Below are 27,748 nucleotides of genomic sequence, written 5' to 3' on the forward strand. Positions count from 1 at the left end.
ACATGGTTCAAATGCCAGTTCAAATGCGTCAAATTACATTTGAGTGTTATAGCAGAGGGTAAGATTTGCTGTGAACAGCAACTTTTATTCTGTTCCTTGCACAAAGCTGACATATGGATTCATTTTAAAGTGATTTTTTTTTTTTTTGTCTTTTTTGGAGATAAGAAAAAAATGGTCACCATGACCTGAAAAAGAAACTTGCTTGAAGATTCTTCAAAAGTTCCTCTTTTGTGTTTCACTGATTAAAAATAACAGCATACGGTTTTGGAACAACATGAGGTTGAGTAAACAATGACACAGTTTTTATTTTTGGGTGAACTATTCCTTTAATGTGTTTTTCTTCAAACATTAAGCGTGACTGGTAACAACTTGCAGAACAACTTATCTGTAAAGCACGACAATCAGTAATGAATGTGCTTTCTTCGTCTATGACTTTATATTTTCTAAAATGTTCATCCTTCACAGGAACAAATAGATCACACACACCTTTAATCCTAAACTTATGCCTGTAATTTTCTCACTTAGGTGATAAAATCAGACACATTCAAACATCTGCGGCACCTGGAGATCCTCCAGCTCTCCAAGAACCAGATTCGGCAGATAGAAGTGGGTGCTTTCAATGGCCTCCCAAACCTCAACACTCTGGAACTGTTCGACAACCGCCTCACGCTGGTGCCATCGCAAGCTTTTGAGTACCTCAGCAAGCTGCGGGAACTGTGGTTACGAAACAATCCCATTGAGACTTTACCAGGCTACGCCTTTCACCGCGTCCCCTCTCTGCGGCGTCTTGACCTAGGTGAGCTCAAGAAGCTGGATTATATATCGGACGCAGCCTTTGTTGGACTCATCAACCTGCGCTACCTGAACTTGGGTATGTGTGGCCTAAAGGACATCCCTAACTTGACTCCTCTGGTACGACTGGAGGAGCTAGAGTTGTCTGGGAACCGACTGGAAATCATCAGACCTGGATCCTTCCAAGGCCTGGAATCTTTGCGGAAACTATGGCTCATGCATTCGCAGATGTCGGTCATCGAGCGCAATGCTTTCGATGATCTCAAGAACCTAGAGGAGCTTAACCTGTCCCACAACTCCCTGCACTCTTTGCCCCATGACCTTTTCACACCTCTGCAGAAGCTGGAGCGAGTGCACCTCAATCACAACCCATGGGTGTGCAACTGCGATGTGCTTTGGTTAAGCTGGTGGCTGAAAGAAACCGTGCCGAGCAACACAACTTGCTGTGCGCGGTGCCACGCACCACCCTACCTTAAGGGAAAGTACATAGGAGAGCTAGACCAGAGCCATTTCACCTGCTATGCCCCCGTCATAGTGGAGCCGCCCACTGACCTCAATGTGACCGAGGGCATGGCTGCGGAGCTCAAGTGTCGCACCGGTACCTCCATGACCTCGGTGAACTGGATCACACCGAACGGCACCCTAATGACCCATGGCTCCTATCGGGTCAGGATTTCCGTTCTGCATGATGGCACACTGAATTTCACCAACGTAACTCTGCGTGACACCGGCCAGTACACCTGCATGGTGACCAACTCAGCTGGGAACACAACGGCAACGGCTGTCCTGAATGTGACTGCAGCAGACGTCAGTGTTAACTACACCTACTTCACCACAGTCACTGTAGAAACTGTGGAGACTACGGGAGAGGAAGATTCTGCATTGCGTACCTTCAACGAGACCTTCATCCATATTCCTGGGCCTACACCTTCTGGGCACCTCTGGCATGAAGCTGTCCCCACTACTGCCTCTTCTCTCTCAATCCTTGGCTCGTCGTCCTCTCCCCGAGCAACCAAACCCACTTTCACCGTCCCCATTTCTGAACCCAACTATCCCTCTGGACTAGACGACGTGATGAAGACCACCAAGATCATCATTGGTTGCTTCGTGGCCATCACCTTCATGGCTGCCGTCATGCTGGTGGTGTTTTACAAGCTGAGGAAGCAGCATCAGTTGCACAAACACCACGGGCCGGCACGAGCCATTGAGATCATTAACGTCGAAGACGAGATCGGAGCAGGAACGGGCATCCGTGGCAGCGGCATCTCAGGAGGGTCCACAGTACCGCAAGGAGGGTCTGGCGGAGGAGGACAGAGCTTGCGCCTGCACCACCCTGAAATCGTCAACCTCCCTAACCTTGCGCGAGCGGAGCATCTCAATCATTACTACAAGGCCCATCACTTTAACAATAACATGATGGGTCTGGGCCTAGGCTCGGGTGGAGGCCTAAACAATAACAACAACCCTTCGCCCTGCTCCCAGGCCCAGACTACCCCTATCTCTTGCACGCAGGTGCCAGTATCTGCAGGTAGTACATCATGCTCCATGCCTTCTCCAATGCCTCTGCCGACCCTTGGCATCCATGGGTCACTGAAAGGCCTGATGGGTAAAGGGCAGAACCCACAGATTGAGCCGTTGCTTTTCAAGAGCGGCTCCAAGGAGAATGTCCAAGAAACCCAGATCTGAAGTTGAGAAAGAGAGTAAGGGAGAGAGGGAGAATGGTAAATGTACAGATAAAAGATGGAGAAAGAGTATCAGGGAGACAGAAACAGATGAAGGGTATTGGCTGTTCAACCCCTATGGGTATGTTCTCAGGAGTAATGAGAAAGGCAGACCCAGGATTGTATGAAATATTACCTACACAAGAATACAAGATACAGCTGTGAAATCACTACCAAGTACATGCGCTGGCAAAGAGCGGGGGAATTTCTAGAAGGAAGACAGGCAACCACTCCGCAGTTTAAATTCACAGTCTTTACGTTACTCTGATCCACACGTGCGAAGGGGATCATCAGACGACATCAGCAAACAAAACCACATTTGCCAATACGATATGAATCGATACATTTTTGTGTAATGCAAGATCGATAATTATGTGCCAAACTTGCACCAATCTGTGCCAAAGCAAAATCTTTGCACATCAGCCTCACTACGCATGTGTACAGGCACATTTCAGAAGATGAAAAGATCTGCGCGTATACTGTACACCACCGTATACAGACCTCCATCAATAACGCAGAGATGCTACAAAAATCAAAACCATACGCACCATTAGGTAGGAAGTGTATATAGAAATACATGAACAACCTTAAGTATTTATGGACAGTGGCTGAGAACGAAAAATCACGCGTGTAAGTGGTTTAGAGAACCGTAAAGCTCAGATAACAAAATGGATCATTAAGATTTTGTAGAGGTTCGCAGTCCTACGAAGGAAAGATGGATTAGTAGACCAGCACTGTGTAGAGGGCTTATGTTTCGTCATGATGGACTCAGTTTCTCCCCTTTCTCGAAGGCTCTCACAGTTGAGGGGAAGAGAGGAAAACGAACAAGAACTTAAAGCGCAAAAAGACAATGAAAGATATACAAATTTTAAGAGAATATATAAACTATGAAAGTATACATGATATATAAATATATTTTCATTCAGAGAAATAAATTATGAAGAATCTTTACATTTTTTTCTGACTGAAAGCCACGGCTTTTGAAGAATTAGCAGCTGCTGTTGTAGCGCTTTGTCACTGATAATTCCTTTCTCTGCATAAAAACTAAAACGTGTCTGAAACTGGTACACCTTCACAGGACTTAAGGGCATCCTGAGGAGACGGAGGGCCAGGGATGGCTATTCTGGAAATTGTGTTTGATTTCAGATACTTTGGCTTTGTTTTTTAAGTCTTAAAAGGTTTCCCTTTCCTGTTCTATAACTAACAGGGTCATTGAGGAGAAGTAATTTTAATTAACATTATAAAAACACTACTTTTGATTCCGCAGGGCGTTTGAGATTGGGTCGATGTCGGTTATCACCATCACCAACAGACAATAATGATGATAGTATGCAATGCAATGGAAAGAACAACACTGTAAACGTCGATCTACATGCTGCTATATTGAGAAAACATATTTTTAGTGAGAAGTTTTAGTAAAATCCGATTTGAAAGCTGAGGCTCCGGTTGACATTACATTACTACTACTATCATCATTATGGAAAAACGTCAAGTGTCAAAAAGCATAGCGGATTTAGTCGGTTTCTTTTTTTTTACCTAGAGGTGGTGTTTGTTTTTCATTGTGTAAAAAAGTGATTGTCGCTACAGCTGATAATCCCCTCTGGAATAGCAGTGGACGTACTGACAATGACAGCGATTTGCTTGAAGCATTACCAAGCCACAACAACAACAACAACTTCTCCAAACAAAGAAAGGGATGGGCCTTAAAATGGCTCCCTCAATGGCCTGTCCCCTCGGTTTTGTACAAGACAAACAAACTTTACCAGGACCCTGCTTTTTTGCCAACGTGAATCAGCGAGATTCAGGACAGAACACAAACTCTGGCGATTGCCGCAGGGCTAAAATGGATTATTGCGAACACTGTGTCCAGACATGTGGACGGAACTACTGTTTGAGCAGAAAGCGAACGGAGGACAGCTTTCGAAAGGTAAGAGAAAACCCACTCAGTGAGCGAGACTGGAGTTTGGAAAGCATTTTTTAAAAAAAATGAACATGGACAAATAAATGACAACTATAGAAACTTATAGAGCTCTTTTAAAACAAAACTATTATGATAATAAGTGTCTTTCATTATTTGTTTTTATCTAGTTTCTTTTCGTTTCGTTTCGTTTTTTCAAAATCAAGTGTTATCTTAATTGTAATATTGTTATTGTTATTATAATTAGCTAATATTACACTCGTTATAATTATGAAAAATGTTCTGTTAGCAGAAGTCACTTCGAAATTTAAAAAAATATATATAAATATAAATATATATATATATATATAAATATATATATAAATGGCACACAAACTGGCAACTGAAATTGTGAAACTTGGTGGCATTGATTTGTTCTATGTTTTTGTCTTTTCTTTTTCTCATGTATTTGAGGTATCACTGTATGTAACCCTTAGAGCTTACGGCTTGGAGACAGTTCTCCCGAGATGCAGACAGAATGTGATTTGGCTGGTGGTAGCGTTCTTCTCTGCAGAGGACGAGATATGAGAGAGAGGAAAGAGAGAGACCCGCTTTCTGATACACGCTCGTTCTCAGAATGTCACCCATTATCAGTGCCGAGAAGTGCGACTGTGCCGTGTCAACACCCTGTTGCCACGGCAACACGCCTTCGCACTAATGTGCCAAACACTGTCAGAGCCAGGGTGCCATCTTTGTGGGTCCCCGTGCCTGTGTTTGTCAAACCTTGTTAGCCTACAACACGTACAAATATCCACACGCGAGCACACCGCCGTGTCAATTGTCATCCGGCATATTGGCGCACCCATACTCTGGCACGGCGTCCCAACAGGTTCCTATGGTGAGGTTTCCCTGGCAACTGTTGCTGCTGCGACAGTCCCCATCACGGCGTTCGGGTCTCGGATGCAAATGCGAGGACGTCGGTCGGAAATTAGCTTTGAAATTCGCAGCGAACCTTGAGTAGCAGTCATCGAGATGTCCGTATCTAACACGCCATTGATCTTCCATAGGCACATCATCCCCTGCGCTCGAAAATTAACATATTCTCCCTCTCGCGCCGGAGATTTGCATATGTTCATTTGCTTCTCGAGTGATTAACATACACATCTGTTTGTGTGTGTGTGTGCATATGTGTGTACCAGACAGTAATCGCATTACATTTGTGCTCAAGGCATATGCTTTCTTTCCAAAGCAACTTACAAGAAAGTATTGCCAAGCAGATTGGTAGTGGGACAGGGCAGAGACTGTTATAACATAGCACATATCTCATGATCTTCACCCAGCCTGCAACCTCAGATATCTCTCGCTTCCTCAAGTCTTACGAACGCTGTGACAAAGGTAGGAAGACAGGAGCCCTCTCTCTCCCTCGTAGCACTGCGGTATCTGAGTCACAGGGCCCAAAACACACACACTACTCGGCTCTCTCATAAACACGCTTTGCAGAGAAATACCCTGCCCACCAGCTGGTTAGGACTTATGCAAAGAGCACCAGAGAATGTGGTGTCGCGGGTTTCGGCTTAACCGTGCGTCTGTGTGTGAGTGTATGACAACTATGGAAATGGCCATTTCAGCTTTTGTACGCTTATTTGAAGACATCCATGTATTTCAACCAATGTTTTTCATTGATATCGTTTTTGTTGCCCTCTCGTGTGTGTGTGTGTGTGTGAGAGAGAGAGAGAGAGTGTTTGTGCGGAGCGAGTGTGTTTTACAATAAGAGACTCTGTTGTCATTGAGCGTGCACGTGGTGAGCTCTTGTGTGTGTGTGTTTGAGACATCTGTGTTATTTAGAGACTGTCGTGAGAGTCAGACATCCATTTTAAATCCCCGGTTTAAATCACTTTAGCGTATTTTCCTATGCTTCAGGCTTGTGTATGATCTTCTGAATGATGCTCTTAGCTAGAATGGAGGAAAAAACATCAGTTGGGATTTTCCTTTCTATTTTTTTTCCCCTCATATCCCAATTGAGAAGTCAGGGGGCAGTCGTGCCAATTTCCAACCGGTTGAAGCGGTGGGAGGTACTTCCCTAGTAGCGCTCGTGATACATAATTCAGAAATTCAGACGTGCGACAGTGGTCCCCGATTTTTTGTGCGTTAAAGTTGCAGACGCTCAGGCTTTGACAGACAAATCTAGGGCAGCTCTTGCTTTTGGGTGTTGGGGGTAAATATCTTATTCTAGCGTTACTTCAAAGATTTGTGTTTGGTCGTTTGCACTTTGGTCCTGGATTTATCAGCAGAAGGTCTATAGCATTGGTTGCTCGCAAAACCAAGTCGAACTCGCTTCTACTCACTTGAGAGTGTGTCGCCGGAATATCAATTGCGTCCAAATCATACTTCAGCCCTACTGCTGGTGCTGGTCCATTTCTAAAGCAGCTGTGAGGGATGGTGTCATTCTTCACATATAAAACTAGTTCATTGTAATTGTCAGGGCTAGACAGAACAGACAAATCTTTCATGGCAGGGTGTGGATGTAGCTTGTGTCCCCAACAAACTCAGTTTTTACCAGAGTTGCACAGACCGTCACGGCGCTCTGACACCGATGCTCCCAATTGTGAGGAACAGCATTGTGCAATGGCAAAAAAGAACTTGTCAAGTAAATTGAGTGTCTAGATATCATTGGTAAATCTAAACTTTATTTTTCTTGCTCAACTGGCAAATAATATTAAGCATAAACCTTTTTTTTTAGTTTAAAACAAGAATACATGGGCCATTCTACAAAATTGGTCCAAACTGCTGTCCCACAACCAAAAACATGTTTGAAAAGCATTAAAGATCCTTCTATTATCTATTGAAACCCACAATAGTATTTAAAACATCAGTAAGCTTAATATATATATAAAAACATAATTTATTGGGTATTTTCAATTGGGAGGTGACTGTCCTGAACCCTAACCCCTAAATTTCAACTTATGAAAATGATATGGAAATAATTTTTGTATTTTATTTCACTGTTGTTTTTAAAAATATCTTTTTGATTTTGTAAAAAAGTGAAGTTAAAAAAATGTAACTTCACATGTGTCCTGCATTTTACGTCACTACCGAAAGAATGTATGTTTTTGTCCATTGGCTGAGACTGATTTCAACTACACCCCTACATTTATGATCAGGAAATGTCCCCCTTTTTCATAGCTACATGGTGTGCGTAGATAGGTCCCATCATTTCGAGGTAATTTGCTTTCAAAAGTCTGAAAATCTGTGTGTAACTTTAAGGAACTTCACTACCGAACATTTTCTGCAGTTAAGCACACTTTTTCAGCAAGTTATTCAATAACATTTAGTTTTTATATGTGTACAACTGTTCTGAACTGTGCTAGCTAACCATGTTCTGATTAGCATTTGGTGGTGTTTCAGTAGTGACATCTTTTGTTTTTTGGGGTGTTATTCCCTAAAATTGTCACTACCGAAACAATCACGACCAAAACATGTCATTATTTTTTCGGTAGTGGCAAAAGGGAACACACAATTCTTCATTTGGGGGAAATAAACAGTTATTTTTTTTTTATTATTATTTTAGTATGTTTTATTAGTGTTTTAGTATGTGATCAGTATTCTGTAATGTGATGTGGTCGCTACCAAAGCATTAGTCACTACTGAAAATGTGCTGTCACGACCGAAACATGGGATGTTTTGTCAAAAATAAAGTGTACTCAATTATCAACTAAGATGTTATGGTAGTGTTTGGTTCAGTGTAAAAGTTTGAAAATCAGTATGATAAACTTTTTGTCTTTTACAAAGAAAAATTGTATTCAAAATGCAACAAATCAAAACAAAAAAATTAAAAAAAAAAAATGCAAGGAAAATGTAAACAAAATCTTAATAGGTCAATATAACCCTTCTTATTAAATTATATATTACTGTGTTTCGGTAGTGACAAATTTGTGGAGGACAAATATTCCAAAACATTCTGAAAGTACAGTATGAGAATTGACAGCATAATTACTAGAAATGTGTACCTTGGATATTATACAATTTGCATATATATAAAATTTGTGGTAAAAGATACATTTTTTTTCCAAGATGTTTCCAACTCTGACTTTAAAACAATTCTGTAAAATGGCCCATATTTTCTGTACACATTTGAAAGTTTGGTGTCAGTGAGAAATGTTTTTATTTATTTACTTTTTTTTTTTTTTTTTGGAAAGAAAATTATACGATAATAGGCTGATGGTGAACCAGCTACAGGGTTAGGCTAAAAGTAGCCTAATGTTAGTGTAATGTATTAACTCCAAACATCATAAACCTGTCTTTTTAGCCAGGTACCAGTTATGGGTGTCATGTAGGCTAAAAAAAAATTGTAAGTTGCTAATTATAATTATTTAATTTCTGTGATTATTCAATGAGCGAATCAATTATTTACAAAAAGCGGGCGAAGAACATTATAACTGTGATCTATCGTGAGTTTAAGCACTCTCAAAAAAACTATCGTTATAATCAATAAAGCTTTCTACACTGTGAAATGAATCTCTTACTTGCATTGTATGAACATCTGCACTTTGTTTATGATGAGAGAATTTGCAAGAATGTAGAATTCATTCAGCAAGTGCGCACACTCAACTAATCAGGTCTTTCAGCGATGACTCATCTGAACATGTCTGATTGGCCAATGCATTCCTAAGCTCAACAGAAACGTGTGATTGGTTCAATCTGGTCTCATAACGAAAACATACCTGTGGGAACTTTTTTGCAAGGCGCTAAATACGTACCGCCTTGTACGTTTCGTGGCAAATTCAATGCGAAATGTCATTGAGTGGTGCTAAAACAGATGAACGTACATATGGTATGTTTTATATGAGGTTGGTTTTGTACATGTCACTGCAGTTCTGACTTGAAATGTCCATTGAGTGGCGCTATAACTCTAATGCTCTGTCTGTGACGTTTTAAAATAACGTACCTGCACTACACCTAAAAAACACAATTGCACGCATGCCGTTTTAGCTTGTTCCTCAATTTCTTTCAGCTCTTTCACCATTAGTCATGTTTTTCACAGGATTCGTACTCAAGGATTCCACATCCTAAGTCCAATTCTGCACCGGCTGAGCTACATATGATGAAACATATGGAGCTGTAATCATAACTGTGTACGAAAATTATTACAAGAGCTTGCTGTTTTACCCCCTCTAGCACTCATTTCTGTTGGAAACTGCAGTGATATGTATTTATTGGTACGTATTTCACGTCTTGCGAAAAAGTTCCCACAGGTACGTTTTCGTCATGAGATCATGTATATTGGTTATAACGTGCAATGCTCTAAAAAAATGCTGTTAAAAAAGAAATATGGTGCAAAATCAGCAGATCTTAATTCCGTGCAGCAATCGACACTTTTTATTCATTTTCACTCTGTTAGCAACAGACATAATAGATTTAACTTAATTCACGAGTATAGTAATGCATATTTGGCGTGCTGTCCGGGGAAGGGCTCCGAACCCACAGAACCCCCCTAGGTGTAGTGAGAACTCGGAGTGAGGAAATGCTGATAAACCATCAGAAGGATAGAGGTAAGTCAGCTGTATTTGAATCTATAGCGTTGATTAACTTGATTGAGCTCCTGTTGTGTTAATTAGGCTAGGTATCTGACGTGCTCCTCCCGAACCTTAAAACATCATTTGTTGCTGTGCATTTTTGTCTAATTTGGTGGCGTTTTTGCCCCCAGTCCTCGTGGCCAGCCTTGCACACGCTCCGCTTATGGCAAGGATGCATTAAATTGATCAAAAATTACAGTAAAGACTTAAGATTTCTATTTTTAATCAATTCTGTTTTTCATCAAAGAATCAAAAACATATTATAGTTTCCGCAAAAATAGTAGCGGCAATCTTGCAATATAATTATAATATGAAGTGATTTTAATTGAGCAGCAAATCAGCTTATTAGACTAATTTCTGAAAGATCATGTGACACTGAAGACTGGAGTAATGTTAAGGATTCAGTATCCCATCACAAGAAGTTAAATTATTTACAACAGAAAATGGTTATTTTAAATTGTAATAATTCTCTTTTATGGCCTAAACTGCCAGACTCAGTTATTCTGTTATTTTTGTAATTGGCAACATATTACTGTTATTTGCCGCTCAATGCATGTAAAACTGTCGTCCTCTGCTCTGATGCCGAGGGTGAAAGAGAGCAAGAGGACCAGTGTGTTGCTCAACCCTGAAGACTTATTTAGCCCCTGAGATTGAGTGTGTGTGACAGATTTGGAATTGAGCATTAAAGCAGCTTGAGTGTGTGCGGCAGAAGTCACACATAATGATTTATCGCGTTAGGGAGCGTGTGTATGGTTTGTTTGAACATGTGCCTCGTTTGCCATTGTAGATCTTGTGTGGGCTTCCAGATACCCATCAGGACATTTATGTGCTTGTGTGTTTGAGGGGTTTTATAAAGAGAATGAGATCAGTCGTTCACAACGTCTCTTTGCGTCATCGCGCTGATCTGTACAAGAGCCCGCAGCAGCTTGTCAAACACTGATTGCCCCTGAACACACACACACACTAATGCAAAATTGTATCCTAGACCCTCACCTCAGTCAATAAAGAGCGTTTTTACCCGCCTCCTCCTTCAAAAATGCGCCTGCGGACAGAGGCATTGATAATTACATGTGACACCTCAGACTCGGAAACCGCATCAGTGTCTTCTTTGTAATTTCGTACAGTTTGTGCCTTGTCATCTAATGTAATCCTCCGTGGTACAAGCTTCTCAAATGTCACTGTCATTTGTGATTGGATGGCACTTGACTGACTGGTAAATGCACATGGGCCAGACATGTATGCATGTATTTATACGGGTGCTTCCGCATGTCTGCAGTAATATCCATCCGTACCCCATGACAAGTTCTAAGTCTGATTTAGGAGGCTGCATTTTGTAGATTGACTTGGCTGCTTCAGCTCCTTTCTAACTTTGAGGGATGACACTAGCTTTCGTGATGGTGGTTAATTATCATTCGTGTTTCCTAGAAACATCAGAAAGGCTGCATTTTTGGGTATTGACTCCTTGAAAACAAAAATGGCTATTGTTAGGTTTTGCGAAGGCTATGAAGATAAGGTTGCAGTTGAGTGTGTTTGCTAATGGGAATGAATTATATTGCTAAATTTCAGTTCACAGCGTTTATTTCCTTGGAAATCCCTTGTAATATTGTTTTCGTTCTTCTTCAGTCCTGTGTGTCCTCCCACAATGCTCTTTGGTTTAGAGACACCATGAGGTGTTCTGCTCTGCTGGTTTAGAAAGTCTCTTTTTTTCAGCAAAAAATCATTTTCTTTATCAGTGTTTTTGTCTTGTTGTCACTTTAGATGTAGAGTTTTGAAGGCAAGGACCCTCAAATGTGATGATCCTGTTGTGAGGGACCACCTAACTAAAATATAAAGGCAGGTGTAAAATTTCATGTGTTTCCTGTGTGAGAAAAAAGTGTGATAGTTAAAAACCAATATCATTTTTAAATAATTGGCTTTTATGTTGTCATTTTACTAAATTAAATTTTTAAAATATTTTTGGCAAATTAATGTTAATAGAATTAAATAATCTATAATCTTATGATAATAATCTTGCGATTTTGAAATCTTAATCTCTGCGATTTTTGACTCAAGAAAACTTAAATAGTAATATCAAATTTGGCCATTGTGAATGTAAAACTAAAGATGATACTTAAAGGGATAGTTCACCCAAAAATGAAAATTCTGTCATTAATTACTCACCCTCATGTTGTTACAAACCCTTAAGACCTTCGTTCATCTTCAGAACGCAAATTAAGATATTTTTGATGAAATCTGAGAGCTTTCTAACATAACCTGCATAGACAGTAATGCAACTGACACATTCAAGGCCCAAAAAAAAAAAAAAGTTATAAATAAATAAATTAATGGTTTTATTCAACAATTTCTTCTCTTCCGGGTCAGTCTTCTACACACGTTGAGTAAAGTGTTGAATAAAGTCATTATTTTTGTTTTCTTTGCACAGAAAAATTATTCTCGTAGCTTCATAACATTACAGTTGAACCACTGTCACATGGACTATTTTATCGATGTTCTACCTTTCTGGGCTTTGAACTTGGTAGTACCATTGCTGTCTATGTAAGGTCAGAAATCTCTCAGATTTCATCAAAAAAATCTTAATTTGTGTTCCGAAGATGAACGAAGATCTTACGGGTTTGGAACGGGTTTTTTCATGAGGGTGAAAAATTAATGACAGAATTTTCATTTTTAGGTGAAATGTCCCTTTAAGGCTACGTTCACACTGTCAGTTTTTGGGACTGACAACCGCATTTACTTACAGGTGTGAGTCTCTAAATGTCCCGTTCACATAGCAGCTTACAGAAGCGTCTGGAATACTGTCTGTATGAACTGGAGTCAAGCCTGTGTTACCTTACCAGTAACCATAGCGACAGTGACCAAAGTAATATCAAAGATGGCGACGCCCATAAATTTTAAGATTTTATCACTTTCTGACACGACAATCTTGTCCAATCGAACCGCGAGTTCATTCATCAAATCTTCACTAACCGACAGCAGCTTTTAAATTTGGGTGAAGAGCGGAGTAGTTGAGTCACGCGTAGAAAATAAGACGGACCGGGAGTGCTCCGAAAGTGCAGTTGTGAGACCTGAAAATTTACGGATGTGAGTTCGTTTATAGAGTGCGGTTGTCTCACCCGTAAATTACCGTGCTGTGTGTGAACGTAACCGTATCAAAGACTCAAATAGAGGACTGACAACCATATTCAGCTGCTGTGTGAACGTGGCCTATGTAAACATATGAAGAGTTCAGATGCAAAACCAGCTAAATCCATCTGACCTATTTCTTTAAAAAGAGCGTTTCTTTCTGGCTACTTTGTATAGGTTTCTATGTAAGTACTGGCACTTCTGATTGGGCTGAGGCTGGAATTTAGCAAGTTTGAAGTAAAAGTATTTGATGGACGTATACTGTGTGTCAGGACCATTCACTCAATATCATTATATCATTTGTGACCGAGATGGCTTTTAGCTGGTTTTGCATCTGAACTCTTCATATTTCATTGCATTTCATAACCTAAGTGCATGGACCACATTTTAAAATCCCCTGGCTTAAGATATTAAGGCTTGTACTGTTCAAAGAATATACATGTATAAAGTTTATTTTTCTAACCCCACTGGCAATTTCTTTTCTGTTTTTACACATAAATATAACAAATGAGTTTCAGCCTTAAACAAACAAACCACACATCGCCAATTGAGTAGGAAAAATAAACTTAATTTAAGATATATTCTCTTATAAAATCTTAATAGCTTGCTCAGTTTTGCTGCTGAAGTAGCAAAATCCTTATGTTGTAAGGACGTTTAGATATTTTTACTGGAAATCAAAACACTGGTTATGAAAATGATTTTCTGCAGTGTAGGGTTGTGTAAATGTGTAACAGCATCCTGAATGAGTCGGCCCTGTTAAAACGGCTGAAGCAGCATCTTGGCTCGTCTCTGAGGATGAACTCTCAGTTGAGTTTCAGACCGTGCCTTTTGCTCTTCTGCCTCCAACACTGTTACTGTTATGAGTTTTGGGCATCTTATTGGCTCAATTCCCTGTGAGATGTTTTTGAATGAAGTTGAAAAGGGATGCTGTATGTTTGAGAGGCAGTGCATTGGAAAAAACTTTAAAGTGGACAGTCTCCAGCCAGCCTGTGGAGAGGCTGGTGAAAGACCAATGAGCTGTGACCTGATCACCTTATGAAGAACCCGCTCACGCTGTGAGGGCATAAAGCGAACCCACGCTAGAGCCGCAGGAGAACCCGATCTGGGTTCTCGGGGTCAGAGCGCCGGTGCCATCTGAGACTGAGCGAACCGAATGATCTAAATGTGACCCAGTTACAGTGTAGTGCGGCGGAACGCAGAACAAGATTTGCAGAAGAGGCGAAACAAAAGCGTGCTATTATCTCAGCACATTAAATCTCGCACTGATTTTGGTGCAATAAGTTTAAAAGGCACAGAGTGACATAACAGTAAACATTTATCAATATGAAATAAAGTTTAACTAGAATTATTGATTTTACTTTAAACTTCTCCCCCCCTTCTGTCAGCTTTCAAGCTTTTGATTTATGTTCGTAGCGCAGTCATTTTTGTAAACCAATTTCCTTTCTATTCTTCCCCAGTGGGGTTTTCCCAAAACCCCAACCACAGAAGACGTCACATTAGACAACGTTCATGTACTAGCCCTGAGGTTTTTAAACATTTGGATGTCAAGGACTCCAGTGGTGTGCAGTGCTGTTCTAAAATGAGGAATGAGGAGGCAAAGCCCTCAGTGTTTTTTTTCTTTAATTCATGTACCAATCATATTTTCTTTAAGTAAACATTACTTAATGTTAGAAAGAGAGAGAGAAACAATTCTATTTTAGATTTTTATATTAACAATGTAATCAATATTCTATTTATTGAAGCCAAGTATGACTCTCATCAAGTTATTTATTCATGGTTTGCAATGTTACATTTCTTCGAGGCTGAGAAAAGAACACAACACTGCAGACAACAGATAGCTAAATGCCGTTATTATCATGCTTTCCATGTTCATGGAGTCAATGTTTTTATACAGCTTTTTCAAAATGTCAGATAGCCTGTGTTTTCCGTATGTGTTTGGCCAGCATACGCTTATGTCACTGGTAGTTCATATAGAACTGTATGAGACCCTACTCTGAATTAGGAGCTAATTTAGTTCCCCCAAACAGGATCCTAAAACTACATACGTTCCTAGTTCATGTGTGAACTTCCATCAATGGTTGTAGGAACTGTGAAAAAGGTTCCTCCGGTGCGAAAGCCTCTTTAAATGCACATGCTAACTTTGACAACCCTCATATATTTTCACAATTGTCATGGACTCTTATAGTTGTGGGAATCTACCAGCAGGGGATGAACTAGACCATCCAAACCAGCACAACCTTGACCTCTTTGGTTCATCTGTGGGCCACTCTCCATTACCAAATAAAACTCAAACGAATGTGGCACCCAGTGCTAATTTACTAACAAAAATAATACATTTTAAAATGGTTTATTAAAGGTTATGAACTTTTGACCTTTTGCGCTCTGGTCAAATGATCATTCCTCTAGACCATAACATGTAACTGAGGGCTAAAATAAAGCATGGAAATAAACTCTCAAACTCGTGCTAATTCTGCTGATAAATCTATGACAAAGAAAAAGATCAAGAGAGAAAATAGAATGAGATGAGGCTGGCTGTCATAGGACGTTCGGACATGTCTTGTCACTTTTCATCACGTCTTATTTGAGTGTGTGTGCGTGTAGGCATGTCTGCGCCAATGACTTTGTGAACTAAGTAAGAAAGGTGTTTGTACATCCACCAAACAATGAGTGTGTGGGCATACGAGTTGATGCGTTTGTGTGACGTGTGTGAAGGTGCATACTGTATGTTGTAGGTGTCTCTGTGAACATGCTGCGTTTGCTCATTGACAGCCAGCGTGTGTGTACGTAAGACTGTGGACGTCCGTCCGTCTGCCAATTTGAGTCATGTGTGTCTCGGTGCAAGCATGTGAGTGTGTGTGTGCGTGCAGGGACATTGCTATCCTTGTATGTCAAGCGTTGCTGTGGGCTGTGATGACCTCACTGTTAGTAACCTGCAGGAATGAGAGGCGCACAGCTGACATCACCCCTCTCTCTCCTTTTCTCACCCTCTTCCTCCTTCCCTACATCTATATCTTCCAACATGCGGATAACACATCAGACCTTTTCGTTCTGAGTCACCAGCTTAAGAGAGAAAGAAGCTGAAAGAGAGAAAAGAGGGACTTTCTTTTTCTCCGTACCTTATGCTGTTCATTCAGCCCTTCAAAGGGATGCTCTACCCAGAAATCTACATCATTTACTCACCTTGTTGATTTTGTGGACAGCAACCATACAACACGTCATAATTTATGTAAACCTCATGCTGTTCCAAACCTGTTCCAGAAAGAATGGCTTTCAAAAGAATTTTTGAAAAATATTCTAGAAAAACTTTTCAATATGACTAAACTGAGGCTATAAAATAAAGCTCAAATGTAAAGCTTCAAAAAAAGATGCAAAATACCATGAAAGTCTATGGACTCAACCAGTCTGAAATTTAAAGGGATAGTTCCTCCAAAAATGAAACCCTGATGTCGTTCCAAACCTGTAAGACCTTCGTTCATCTTAAGAACATAAATTAAGATATTTTTGATTAAATCCGAGTGCTTTCTAAAAATGCATAGACAGCAGCGCAACTGACACATTTAAGACCCAGAAAGGTAGTAAGAACATCGTTAAAATAGTCCATGTGACATCAGTGGTTAAACCGTAATTTTATGAAGCTGCGAGAATACTTTTTGTAAGCAAAGAAAACAAAAATAACAACTTCATTCAATAATTTCTTGAGTCAGTGAGTTGAACTAATGAACTGAATCAGCTTGCTTGAGTCCTCATTCACTTTTATTAAATATAAAATGTGTCCAGAGTATTGTTAAAAGATTAATCTTTTGGGAATTAATTCATTTGGGTTTGGAACGACATGAGGGTGAGCAAAAGATGACATAATTTCATTCAGCAACGATCCCTTTATTCCTTTGTCGTCGTACCTTATTTTCCCAGATTCATCTCTTTTTGTTTCTTTCTCTCTCAGTCTTTCCCCCATCTCGTTGATCCTTTTCTTCCTGAAGGACTAGAAATTCACGACTGTCTGGTGTCTAACACACAAACACGCACGCTGCAACCACAATCCTCTCTTGAGAGGAAGAAAAAACAGAAACACAACAGAGAAGCAAACTGATGCCTCAGATATTTCCTTCCCTCTGTTCAATTAAACATTCCCCCCATCTGCCACTTCGGGTTGTTTGAGTCCCTCTGAAATATTGAAAGTAGTTGTTAATGTGATTGTTTCTCCTGACTCTGTTTGAACCTGTTGGATAAATCGCTCTGGAATGTGTGTATTATTAACATCTGAAATGTGTCGTGTGCGTGTGCGTGTGTGTGTGTGTGGAGGAGGGCAGATTCGTTCTGCTGTAATGGTTCTGTGCCAAATCTTTTTCAGACCATTCAATCTCTGTTCATGTGCCATACTGATAAATTTATGGAATAAAAGATGTTCTTTTTTTCACAAAATGAGTATTGAACTGTGGGTGGTTATTTTGGATGTTTTTCATGACAAAAACAGGATCAAACAAACGACAAATGCAAAACGGGGGATGTGAGAACATGAGTGTGTGTTTTGTATGTCTGCTTGTATGAATTTAGACGTACATTTAAAAATCGACATGAAACAACATTCGCAGCCAATTTTAATTCAGTAAATGTGCGTATTTCTCAGTGAAACAGAAACAAATGGAGAGTGGGATTTGATTGGATTGTGAAAAGTAGAGAGGAGGGACAAAAAGTTACATAAGTATAGGGCCCTATGTAGTCCGTTCTATTTTTTTTCCAAATTCAGTTTTCTAAACACTTTAATGGTTAAATTAAATTTTAATAACATACAAAAATCATGTCTAATTAATTGAAATCATAACACTCACACAATTTAACAGCAGCTTGTTAAATGTTTAACAAAAATAAAATTTTAAGGCCCTATGAAATACGTTTTTTTTTTTTTTTTCCTTAAATGTAGTTTTATTTCAGCATAGGCTCATTGGAATTACATGCCTCTATACATTTCTGCAAAACTAAAAAAAAAAAAACATACTTGTATGTACAATATATGTACAATATGTACAAATCACTTAAGTTTCCAGTTTAAATGAACACTAGAGGCAGTGAAACTCCGATAACTTTTATTCCTTTTTACACAAAGTATGATTTAAACAGTTTTGATTAATAAAGCCTAATTTTCACACAATTACTTGCAGAATATTATGCTTCAAAACAATTTTAACACGCTGCGTGATATGAAAACTGATACTTTTTAACGACGTCATCACATATACAGCTTGAGTTTTCTAATGTAGTAGGTTTGCTCGGTAGCTCACGCAATATGGCTTTGCATTTGAATGATGAAGATCTTCAGTACGAACCCCGTGAAACTACGGTTTGACAATCCGCATAAGGAAGTTAAAATAACACGGATGCATCAACAAATGCATTTTTATATCCATTTTGCATTTGTTAACACTGTCGGGTAGGTTTAGGGTTAGGTTTGGTGTAGGGGATATTTCCAACATGATAGAGCATTAACCTTTAGCGACACTCCCCAGATATTTGAATTATGAACAGCTGCAATACGTACCTCAAGCAGTGTAATAAAAACACAGCAATACGTGCCTTTACCAACATAATAAAAATGTACCACAGTCACATATACACCGTGGACATTTCACTTGAACTGACGCGAAATGTGTAGTAAGGTACGTAATTACAATGTTGCAGAAATGTATATAGAGGCATGTATTTTCATGAGCCTGTTTTTTTTTTTTTTTTTTTTTCCAAATTCTGTTTTCCTTTCATTTTCTGGATTATTCTGGATATTTCTGGACATTTAATGGTTTTATTACATTTCAAAAATCAAAAGCATCTCTAAATAATTATTTTTTATCAAAAACAAATTTATTATTTTCTTTATTTTTTTTCAGAAATACTTTGTTGTGTATTTACATTTTTCTGGTAAATAATTTTGCTGGTAAATATTACTTAAATAATGTTTTAATAATAATTTATTAGTAGTAGTTGTACTATCACTACATTAAGTAATATATTTCTGTCACAGTTTCTTCAAGTTAAACCAAACTTTTATTTTGATGGGTTGCTGTGAAAATCTTTAAGTTTCTGTTTGTAAATGATAGATGAATAGATTTTCTCAAAAGAAACTGTAAAATGCTCATTATATTCAGAGATTGTGCTCTTGTGTTCATGTACTCATATATTGAGGCGACAGAGGCTGAAAACACAAGCGTCACATGCTTCAGTATGCGAGTAGTAATTAAAACAGTGTGTCTGCGCCATTCATTCACACAGAGATACGCAGAATTTGCAGGAATCACATTTAAATAGTATTTTGTGGCTTAATATTCACAGACACTGGTCTATATCGCATTTTGATTTAAGTGTACTGACCTATTTTGATATGTTCATCCAACGTTACCAAATTTGGTGACGTTCCGCGTTATACTGTAAATTCCAGTTTTATGACTGGATTCTGCGATTCCATTCACGTTATCCACATCGAGGGCTCTATAAGAGGCAGAGCAAGTCATTTCATTTAGACTATATAGCCTTTTTTTCCAATGGAACAGCATGCACTGATGTATCACACACATTAAGACCATTTAGACAGTTAATAGGGTTCATTTTGATGTCATGTTGACATTAAACATCTGACTCAGTGATTGGTGTGAGTTTCTGGGTGTGTCCTGAATCGATGTATGTGCGTTTAGCAGCTATTATGTCAATGTGTTATCGCTGCTTTGACACTAGAGCTGTGACTGGCTAGCTGCAGGGTGTTTAAGTTGACCCCGATGGCTGACCTCCGCCTGCACTGTGTGAGCGAGCATGTGTGTACGTGTGTCTCTCTGGGCTGATGTTTAGCCCGCAGTCTACACGCCTCCTGTGCTGGGTGGGGGTTAGCTACGGGGTCAGCGTCTGAATACTACTGACTCAGGGTTACAATTATTGGCTAACCTAAGGGTGTGCGTGTTAGTCTGTGTGTGAGGGTGACATTGTGATTGTGTTCCTTCATGTCCATTTGTGTTTTGCATATTAGATACAAAAACAAGGGACATGCAGAACGGTGCAGAGCGGTGCTGTGCTTCTTTGTAAAGGTTTCATTCCACCCCAGTGAGAATGGCGTGCATAAATAAAAGCATGCTTGTCAACTCAAAATTCACTTTTAGTTTTACTAAACAAGCAACCTGATGTATAAATGTTAAAAATCAAACTCTGATGTCCTCCCTATGTTCTTGGTATAGAGTTCAGTGGAGGAGATCAGCTGAAGGCAGCCTAGTGTTTAAGCAGCCCTTCACAACAGTGCTATGGCACACCTCACCCAGGGTGCCCGATCCACACTCGCACTGAATAAATTATGTAAGCAGCTTAACAATCCTCATTCTCACCTCAAGGCGCACATACATACGTACACTAGTGTTACCACAGCCTCGACTGGGCTCTGCTTTCACACCTCTTTTGAGCATCTGAACATGCAGAATGTTTACACTGCTACTAATGACCCAGGCTGTATCCCTGAATCCTCCATCACTGTTAATACCCAGCAAACTATGTCTGAAATGGTCAAGGTCTGGTTATATCAACACAATTCCACTGAAAACCAAAAGCCATGTAGTAAGAGTTTAGAGATGCTCTAGATTTTTTTTTCAATAGCTGAACTTTTGTATTGTGAAAATACTGCCTCTCTGCCGGTCATCTTTTATTTTCCTATTTCCAGCGAATTCAATCTTGTCACATTGTGTTTGTTTGCTTTTTTATTGAAGGTTTTGGGTTTTGTATTGCCCCTTGTTTCCACCCTTGAACTTAATAAACAGAACAGCTCTCACACTAAAAGCTACATACTACATCTGTTGAGATCTTTTATTAATAGATGTTCCAGCTGTTCTCTGTAGTTTTGAGGTTAAAGGGACAGTACAGCCAAAAAAAAAAAAAAAAAAAAAAAATGTTTTTTCACCCTCAACTTATTCCCATATGATTTTATTTGTATCTCAGACCACAAAAGATTTAGAACATTTGCCCTGCTCTGTTTCTACATACACTCTTAAAAATAAAGGTGCTTCACGATGTCATATAAGAACTTTTTTTTTTTTTTGTCTAAATGGTTCCATAAAGAACCTTTAACATTTGAAGAACCTTTCTGTTTCACAAAAGCTTCTTTGTGGTGAAAAGGTTTTTCAGATTGCAAAAACGTAAGAAAAAGATGGTTCTTTAAAGAACCTTTGACTGAATGGTTCTTTGTGGAACCAAGAATGGTTCTTCTATGGCATCGCTGTGAAGAACCTTTTAAAGCACTTTCATTTTTAAGAGTCTATTGTAACGAAATGATTTGTGCTATATTCAAAATCTTTTTACAGAAACCTTTTACAGAATGTGGAAGTCTCGCCCAACTGGAAGGATGCTCTCCGGTGTTTCTAGTCAAATTAACATATTTTCTGAGCCGATAATATAACATTAAACCTAGAAAAATGGTTTTGGAAAAGCACATGGCAGCATAGTTTCATCACTTTAGTGTTGCAGTGACCGTCTTTTTGCAGGAACTTACCTGTTGTAGTTTAATGAGTGGGTAGATGGCATGAAGCGAAGCACGGTTAGCTTCGTTGAAAACAGATGATTGCACATATAGCTCCCGATAAGGGGAAATTGGTGGAATTTTGTTCACAAAATGATTAGAGCACACATTTTAACACATTATTTTATTATTTTGCGAACAATATTTTAACTGAAGCACTGCGAGCAATGCTTGTTTTCTTTTGTCATTGTTTATGCAAGACATACAGCGTTCATCAGTTACTAAGGAAAAAGGTGGATAGTTTTGTGTGATTGTATGAATTGATACGATTATGGGGCTCAAGTCATATGGATCAGAGATCACACAAAACATTTAGACATGGGCAGTGGAATGGAGAAAAAAACACAAGGCATTAAGATGTATTTTTTTAAAAGTTGTACTTCACACCATGTTCACACCAAGGACGATAACTATAAAGATAACGTTCTAAAAATCGTTTCAAATTTAAGAGAATAGCAGAGTTTGCATCACGGCTATAATGATAACAATACAGTTGGGATCACGTTCAGAACATTATTTTTTTTTTTTTTACAGCTGATGAATGATAAAACACTGAGAGCTAATCAGACTTAATTCGAATAATAAAGGGCTTTTGCATTTACAAGCAAACAGAGTGACATAAATCATAAAATTACCTCAGGAATTTAGCGCTAGTTTGGACAACAACGTCTTACCTCCTTTGAAGGTGCAGTAGAAAAGAGTCCATTTTGTTTTCATTCCACTACATTGACTACGTTAGAGATCAGATAGTTTGTGCTAAATTCACTGTTTAAATGCGCTCGAAACATGCATGTTGAGGACATCTACTTATTGAGGTGTGTAAATGCAACAAAAAATAAAGGTTTTTGATGAAAACATTCCAGGATTTTTCTCCATATTGTGGACTTCAGTGGGGATCAATGGGTTGAAGTTCCAAATAACAGTTTCAATGCAGCTTCAAAGGACTCCTGTATACTTTTAACCACAAATGCTCATTTTCCACTAGCTTTACTTAATCACGTCAGGAAGGTCACACATGGTTAGTTCTTCGAGTGTGTACTTTGGTTCAAAAACGTAGGGTCCATCTCATTTTCTCCTTCAACTTCAAAATCGCCCGACATCGTTCTTTTTTTGTAAAGGGCGTTTGACTTTATATGCACGTTCGCTTGTCACACGTGACCTTTCCAACGTGATTACATAATGCGTGAAGTCGAGCTAGTGCATGACAAACAATTGTAAAAAGTATATACTATTTTTTTTTTTTTTTTTATTTTAGAAAATGACATATTGTTTCACTAGATAACACCCTTATTCCTCAGCTGTGATCGTGTCGAGCGCTTTGAAGCTGCAGTGAAACTGCAGTTTGGACCTTCAACTTGTTGATCCCCACGGGAGTCCACTATATAGAGAAAAATCCTAGAATGTTTTTCTCAAAAACCTTCATTTCTTTTCGACTGAAGAAAGAAAGACATGAATATCTTGGATGACACAGGGGGTGAGTAAAATGTCAGGAAATTTTTATTCTGGAACCGAACTAATCCTTTAAAAAAAAACACAACAGCGGTCAAAAACATCCATCTGGCACATTTACAAAACAACGGAAGAGTAGTGCAGCGGAATGGAAACGCATTCTGTGTCAACGGCCCCTTATAGTACTTTTATGGTGCCTTTTTGTCATTTCTGGAGCTTGACAGCCCCTAGTCACCATTCAATTTTATTGTATGGTAAGGAGCAGATGCTAAACCTCTCCTTTTTTATTCGCAAGACAGAAAGTCATACAGGTTTGGAACTACATGAGGTTGAGTAAACGTTCCTGGCTGAACTATCTCTTTAAGAAGATTCCTAGTCATAAACTCAGCATTACAGCTGCCTTTTAATCCTGAGCCGAGTACCATTTTCACTTTGTGAGCCTTAAAACCTGTCTATCTTTCGCAGCCCAAGTTATATGAAATTAATGCAGCTGTACCGTGGGTCAATGCGGGTCTTTGATCTCTGCGCTGACTTAAGCTCCATCCCTTCCATATGCCGTCCCCCCAAACAACCCCTCCTCGCCTCTTCCAATCCGCTCTGCGCTGATACAGTTGTAAAAGGTAACCTTGGAGACAAGGGCTAATCATCCATCCCATAACTACCCTTTCAATCTTCCCCCAGCACCCCCCTGGCCCACTTTTCCCTTTCCTTTAAATGCCGGTATGGTTCAGTTTCAGTATATCTACTGGGTTATCAGTAATTTTCCAATGATCAAGCCTCGCATCCTGTCCTCTCTTTCTGGTGTGTCATCATCTCTTTCCCCCTCTCTCCCCTTTGTTTGTCCTGTAGAAGGACGTTTGTTTTCCTGTGGGGAAGAGGAAAATCGACGCTGAAAGATGAGTTATTGATTGCAAAGCAGGGTGCGTGAGTGAGTGAGCGAAGCAAAGAAAGACAGGATGATAGTCGGAGAGTGAGTACAATGACACATCAACAACATAACAACAATCTTATGTCAGATGAACCGTATTGCACAATCCGTGCACGTACTCTTAACGAAATATTATTAATAGTGCCTTTCAGCACCGATGGTGACATAACAAGCAGTCTGTGCCTATGCTGCCTACGGCTCGACTAAAAAGTCTCGCAAAAATATGTGCGAGACAGCTAAATTTACAGGTCTCCAGGTTCACACCTCTGTCAGACAAAAGATCATTTGAGGCGATGAGACGAAGCAGCCTGCTTTGATATCTGATTTTAATATGCATCTTTAAAGACAACAATGCGTTCTTGCTTCCAAATGAGCTGCAATTAGGGACGTCAAGAAACACGGGGGAAAAAAAAGAATTAAAAACACTCCACTGCAGAAATGACAGAACATCAGGTTACATCACAAATGTCACCACGGTCACTGTTGCTATCGGAGATATGCTGTTTCCATGGCACTGAGGGGCTTGAGGATCTGTGTGCTCAGAGTTCAAAATCATTTTTTCTGGTTATAGAAATGCAGGGCGCGCGACGAAAACATACTGTTCCTACCGACTCCCTATACAGTACGTGTTAAACAAGGCGCAGTTCGACGAAGGCGGCACTATGTCTTAGCTGTGCGTGCATTTACACACGCTCGCATGCACGTGGATCGTTTCAAAATCAATGCTGTTCACACTCAAGATAGCGGTGTGTAGTGCATGTAGCTGACTCCACTGCAGGATGGCTTTAATTCACACATGAAAAATAAATGCACTTACAAATGGAACCTTCATGCTTGGCTTTAATGGACTGCTGACTGTAGATTTAAAGAATAATTTGGCCAAAAAAAGACTTTTCTATCATCATTTAATCCAATACATGAAACAGTGATTCCAGCAGTTTAGGGAATAGGCCTAATAGCGCATCTTTTTTTGGTTTATCATTTGAATCTGTAACTGACACTGTTTCCAAAAACACAAACAAAACTGTAAGTAAAGAATTTCTGGAGTGAATTTCTGGAGAAAAACCACATTACTCATGAGAGTCAGAATAACATAATCGAGTCAGTCTCTCTAAATACTGTTTATTTACTTCTACATTTTGCAATCAACTTCACATAGTTCAAATACTTCACCCAATAATGAAAAGATGTGTTATCATTTACTCACCATCATATTGATCCAAACCTGTAAGAATATGTTTCTTCAGTTGAACACAAAAGAAGATATTTTTAAGAGTGTGAGTAACTAAACAGATCCTGGTAGCCACTGACTTTCATAGTAAAGAAAAAAACGGAAGTAAATGGCTACCAGTGAAATTCATACGAAATCTAACAACAAAATATTTTCTGTAAAATAAGTAAATTAGTAAACTTTAAGTTGCAGAAACGAATAGTTTTAATAGTTTAGGCTTCAATAGGCTTCAAATAAATATCAAATATCATGGCTTCTTGTGCTTCAATGAAGACTTTATAAAAAAGTGCATTTTGGAAAAATTAATGAAAAACAAAACCCAAAACTTTTGAATCAACGCCACTGAATAAGCAGGAGGGAATTAATGGCACAAATGTGTTCTATAATTAGTGTTGTTATGAAGTTATATTGATGAATACTTACTCTGTCCTTTTTTAAATTAAACAGAAATAAACCACTAGACTCAATGCTATTCAATTGAATATAGACTCGAAATTTCAAGCTGAAATAATTTAGCTAAAAAAAAAAAACTTTGGTGTGATATTGCACATCCTCTAAAGTAATATGATAGTCTTTAATGACAAACAAAATTTGATTCCCTAGTCCAACTGATTGAATGAATGCATAATAGTGATTATTACTATTATTACAACAGTTTGATTATCAATAATGCAATTACAGTAATGCAAATACTGCAACTATTGTTGTGGAATGTGACAAAAAAATTATGCAATATTGATGTGCGCATGCTCAGTAAGCATTGGGGGCGTAGCTGTATCCCTTCTAGCCCTATCCGCATTGAACTGAAGTTTTAATAGCCTTTTGGTGCCTATTATGACGTATGTCCGAATGAAACAGCTTCTCAAACTAGGAAAAAATATATATATATATATATATATATGATGTGCACGGAAAACTCATTTATAAATAAAAATACTGCAATAGTCCACAAAAAGAAATACAAATTGTCAATTTTGATTTCATGGTTTAATTTCTCAGAAAACCTATCCATTTAAAAGGCCATTTCAACAGGCTTCAGAAGGTGATAACAAGCTGCGTTCAATTAAATTAGTGATATCAAAGCATATCTATTTATGGATTAAACCAAGAAAAGCCTTTAGGATGAGACACACGCTGTGAGGCAGAAGAGGATGAATTCTGCATGTAAATGCAGGTGATTGTGCCAACACACACTCACACACACGCACCTGTTGACGCCAGATCCAGTACCTGAGCTGATTTACCGGCAGGGTTATTTACTCATTCTGGTCCTGAGCGTTACACACGCACACACATGCATAGGTAGGGCATAAACTCAATCAGGTTGAGATGAAGTCTGCTGGACTTGCGGCGGGATTCTAATGAAACTGCATTATTTATAGAGCGATCTGACAGGGATGCCTCGGCCATTACACCCATAATGGCTCTTTTGGATATTGATGAATACTTGTCTATATTTGTATTCACGTGGAGAACCAATGTCACATCTCCCCGGTTACCCTGGATACCGGCGTCGGCTAAATGACCCAACAATAATACCGATAACAATGGCAGCACTGTTTAAAGAGAGACTTTCGAGCCCGCGGGGAGAGCAGACGGCAGCGCGGCGGAGGACAGCAAGACAAACAGCGCCGGTGAGGGCGAGAGGAGAGAGGGAGAAAGCCGGAGCGGAGGAGGAGGTGGAGGTGGAGTAAATACACAATTGGTGATCAGTGAAGTAGCATTAGCATTGTTCACACATCCCCAGCCTCATCTCTCCTTCTCCCCTCCTCCCTCTCGCGGCCTCTCTCTTCCTTTCTTGCTGCAGCGTTGCCATGGCGACCGAGAAATGTGGGAATACCTCTGTCCTTCAGAGAGAGGGAGCAAGAGGGAACGCGAGGCAAGGAGGAAAGCGCGCGGGGGTGAGAAACGGCTGAGGGGACCGCGAGCGAGAGATGCAAATAGACGCGGAAAGAGAAACGGGGCCCGCAGACGGTCCGGGGAACAGCCGAAGTTGCGGCTCCCGCGCAGGAAGCGTGACATTTTCAGGAGAGTCATCGACGTGACTCACGCAGGACACATTTCCTGAGCCCCCAAGGCGTTGCTATATGTTTATCTCTCTCCCTCACATTTCTCACACTACCTCCTCATGCTATGGCGAGGCCGTCGTTACTATGACGACAGGCGGCCTAAAATAGTTAGCGCTCGCTCACCCCCTGCTTTCTCCGCGGCGCTGTTTTCTTCTCTTACCTCCCAGCTCACATCCCCACCCCGCCAATGCTCCGCCGTGCTGCTCACTTTACTGTGGGACGCAATCCGGAGGGGCGCTTTCTATCTCTTGTTCAGCTTCGCTTTACCTTTCTCCTCCCTTCATCCCCTCTCTCGCCGCAAAGATTGCATTCAGATTCGTTTTATTGGCAGCTTGTGTTTCCATGGCAACATCTCGAAACCATGGCAACTATTTGAACCGAGCCAAACGCTCTTTCAAAACTGCTGCATTCATCCCCCCCTCTCTCTCCCTC

The 27,748-nt window shown here is 39.7% G+C and overlaps 1 protein-coding gene across 5 annotated transcripts in view; it reads left to right on the top strand.

Annotated features, from left to right (window-relative positions):
• The window catches only part of lrrc4ba (leucine rich repeat containing 4Ba), a 79,544-nt gene that overhangs the window by 40,868 nt on the left and 10,928 nt on the right, over window positions 1–27,748 (top strand). For 2 of the 5 annotated variants that reach the window (XR_007827455.1, XR_007827456.1), the window contains exon 4: window positions 526–4,440. Coding sequence is in view for 2 of the 5 variants with exons in the window: in XM_051106220.1 (XP_050962177.1) it covers window positions 526–2,478 (1,953 nt within the window). In the remaining 3 variants the exon portion in view is untranslated. Of the gene's footprint in view, window positions 1–525; window positions 8,597–23,937; window positions 24,059–27,748 lie in introns of those variants that run through there. The other 3 variants (XM_051106220.1, XM_051106219.1, XR_007827457.1) reach the window with 2 other exon arrangements.

Source organism: Labeo rohita, chromosome 3, assembly GCF_022985175.1.
Source record: "Labeo rohita strain BAU-BD-2019 chromosome 3, IGBB_LRoh.1.0, whole genome shotgun sequence".
NCBI lineage: Eukaryota > Metazoa > Chordata > Actinopteri > Cypriniformes > Cyprinidae > Labeo > Labeo rohita.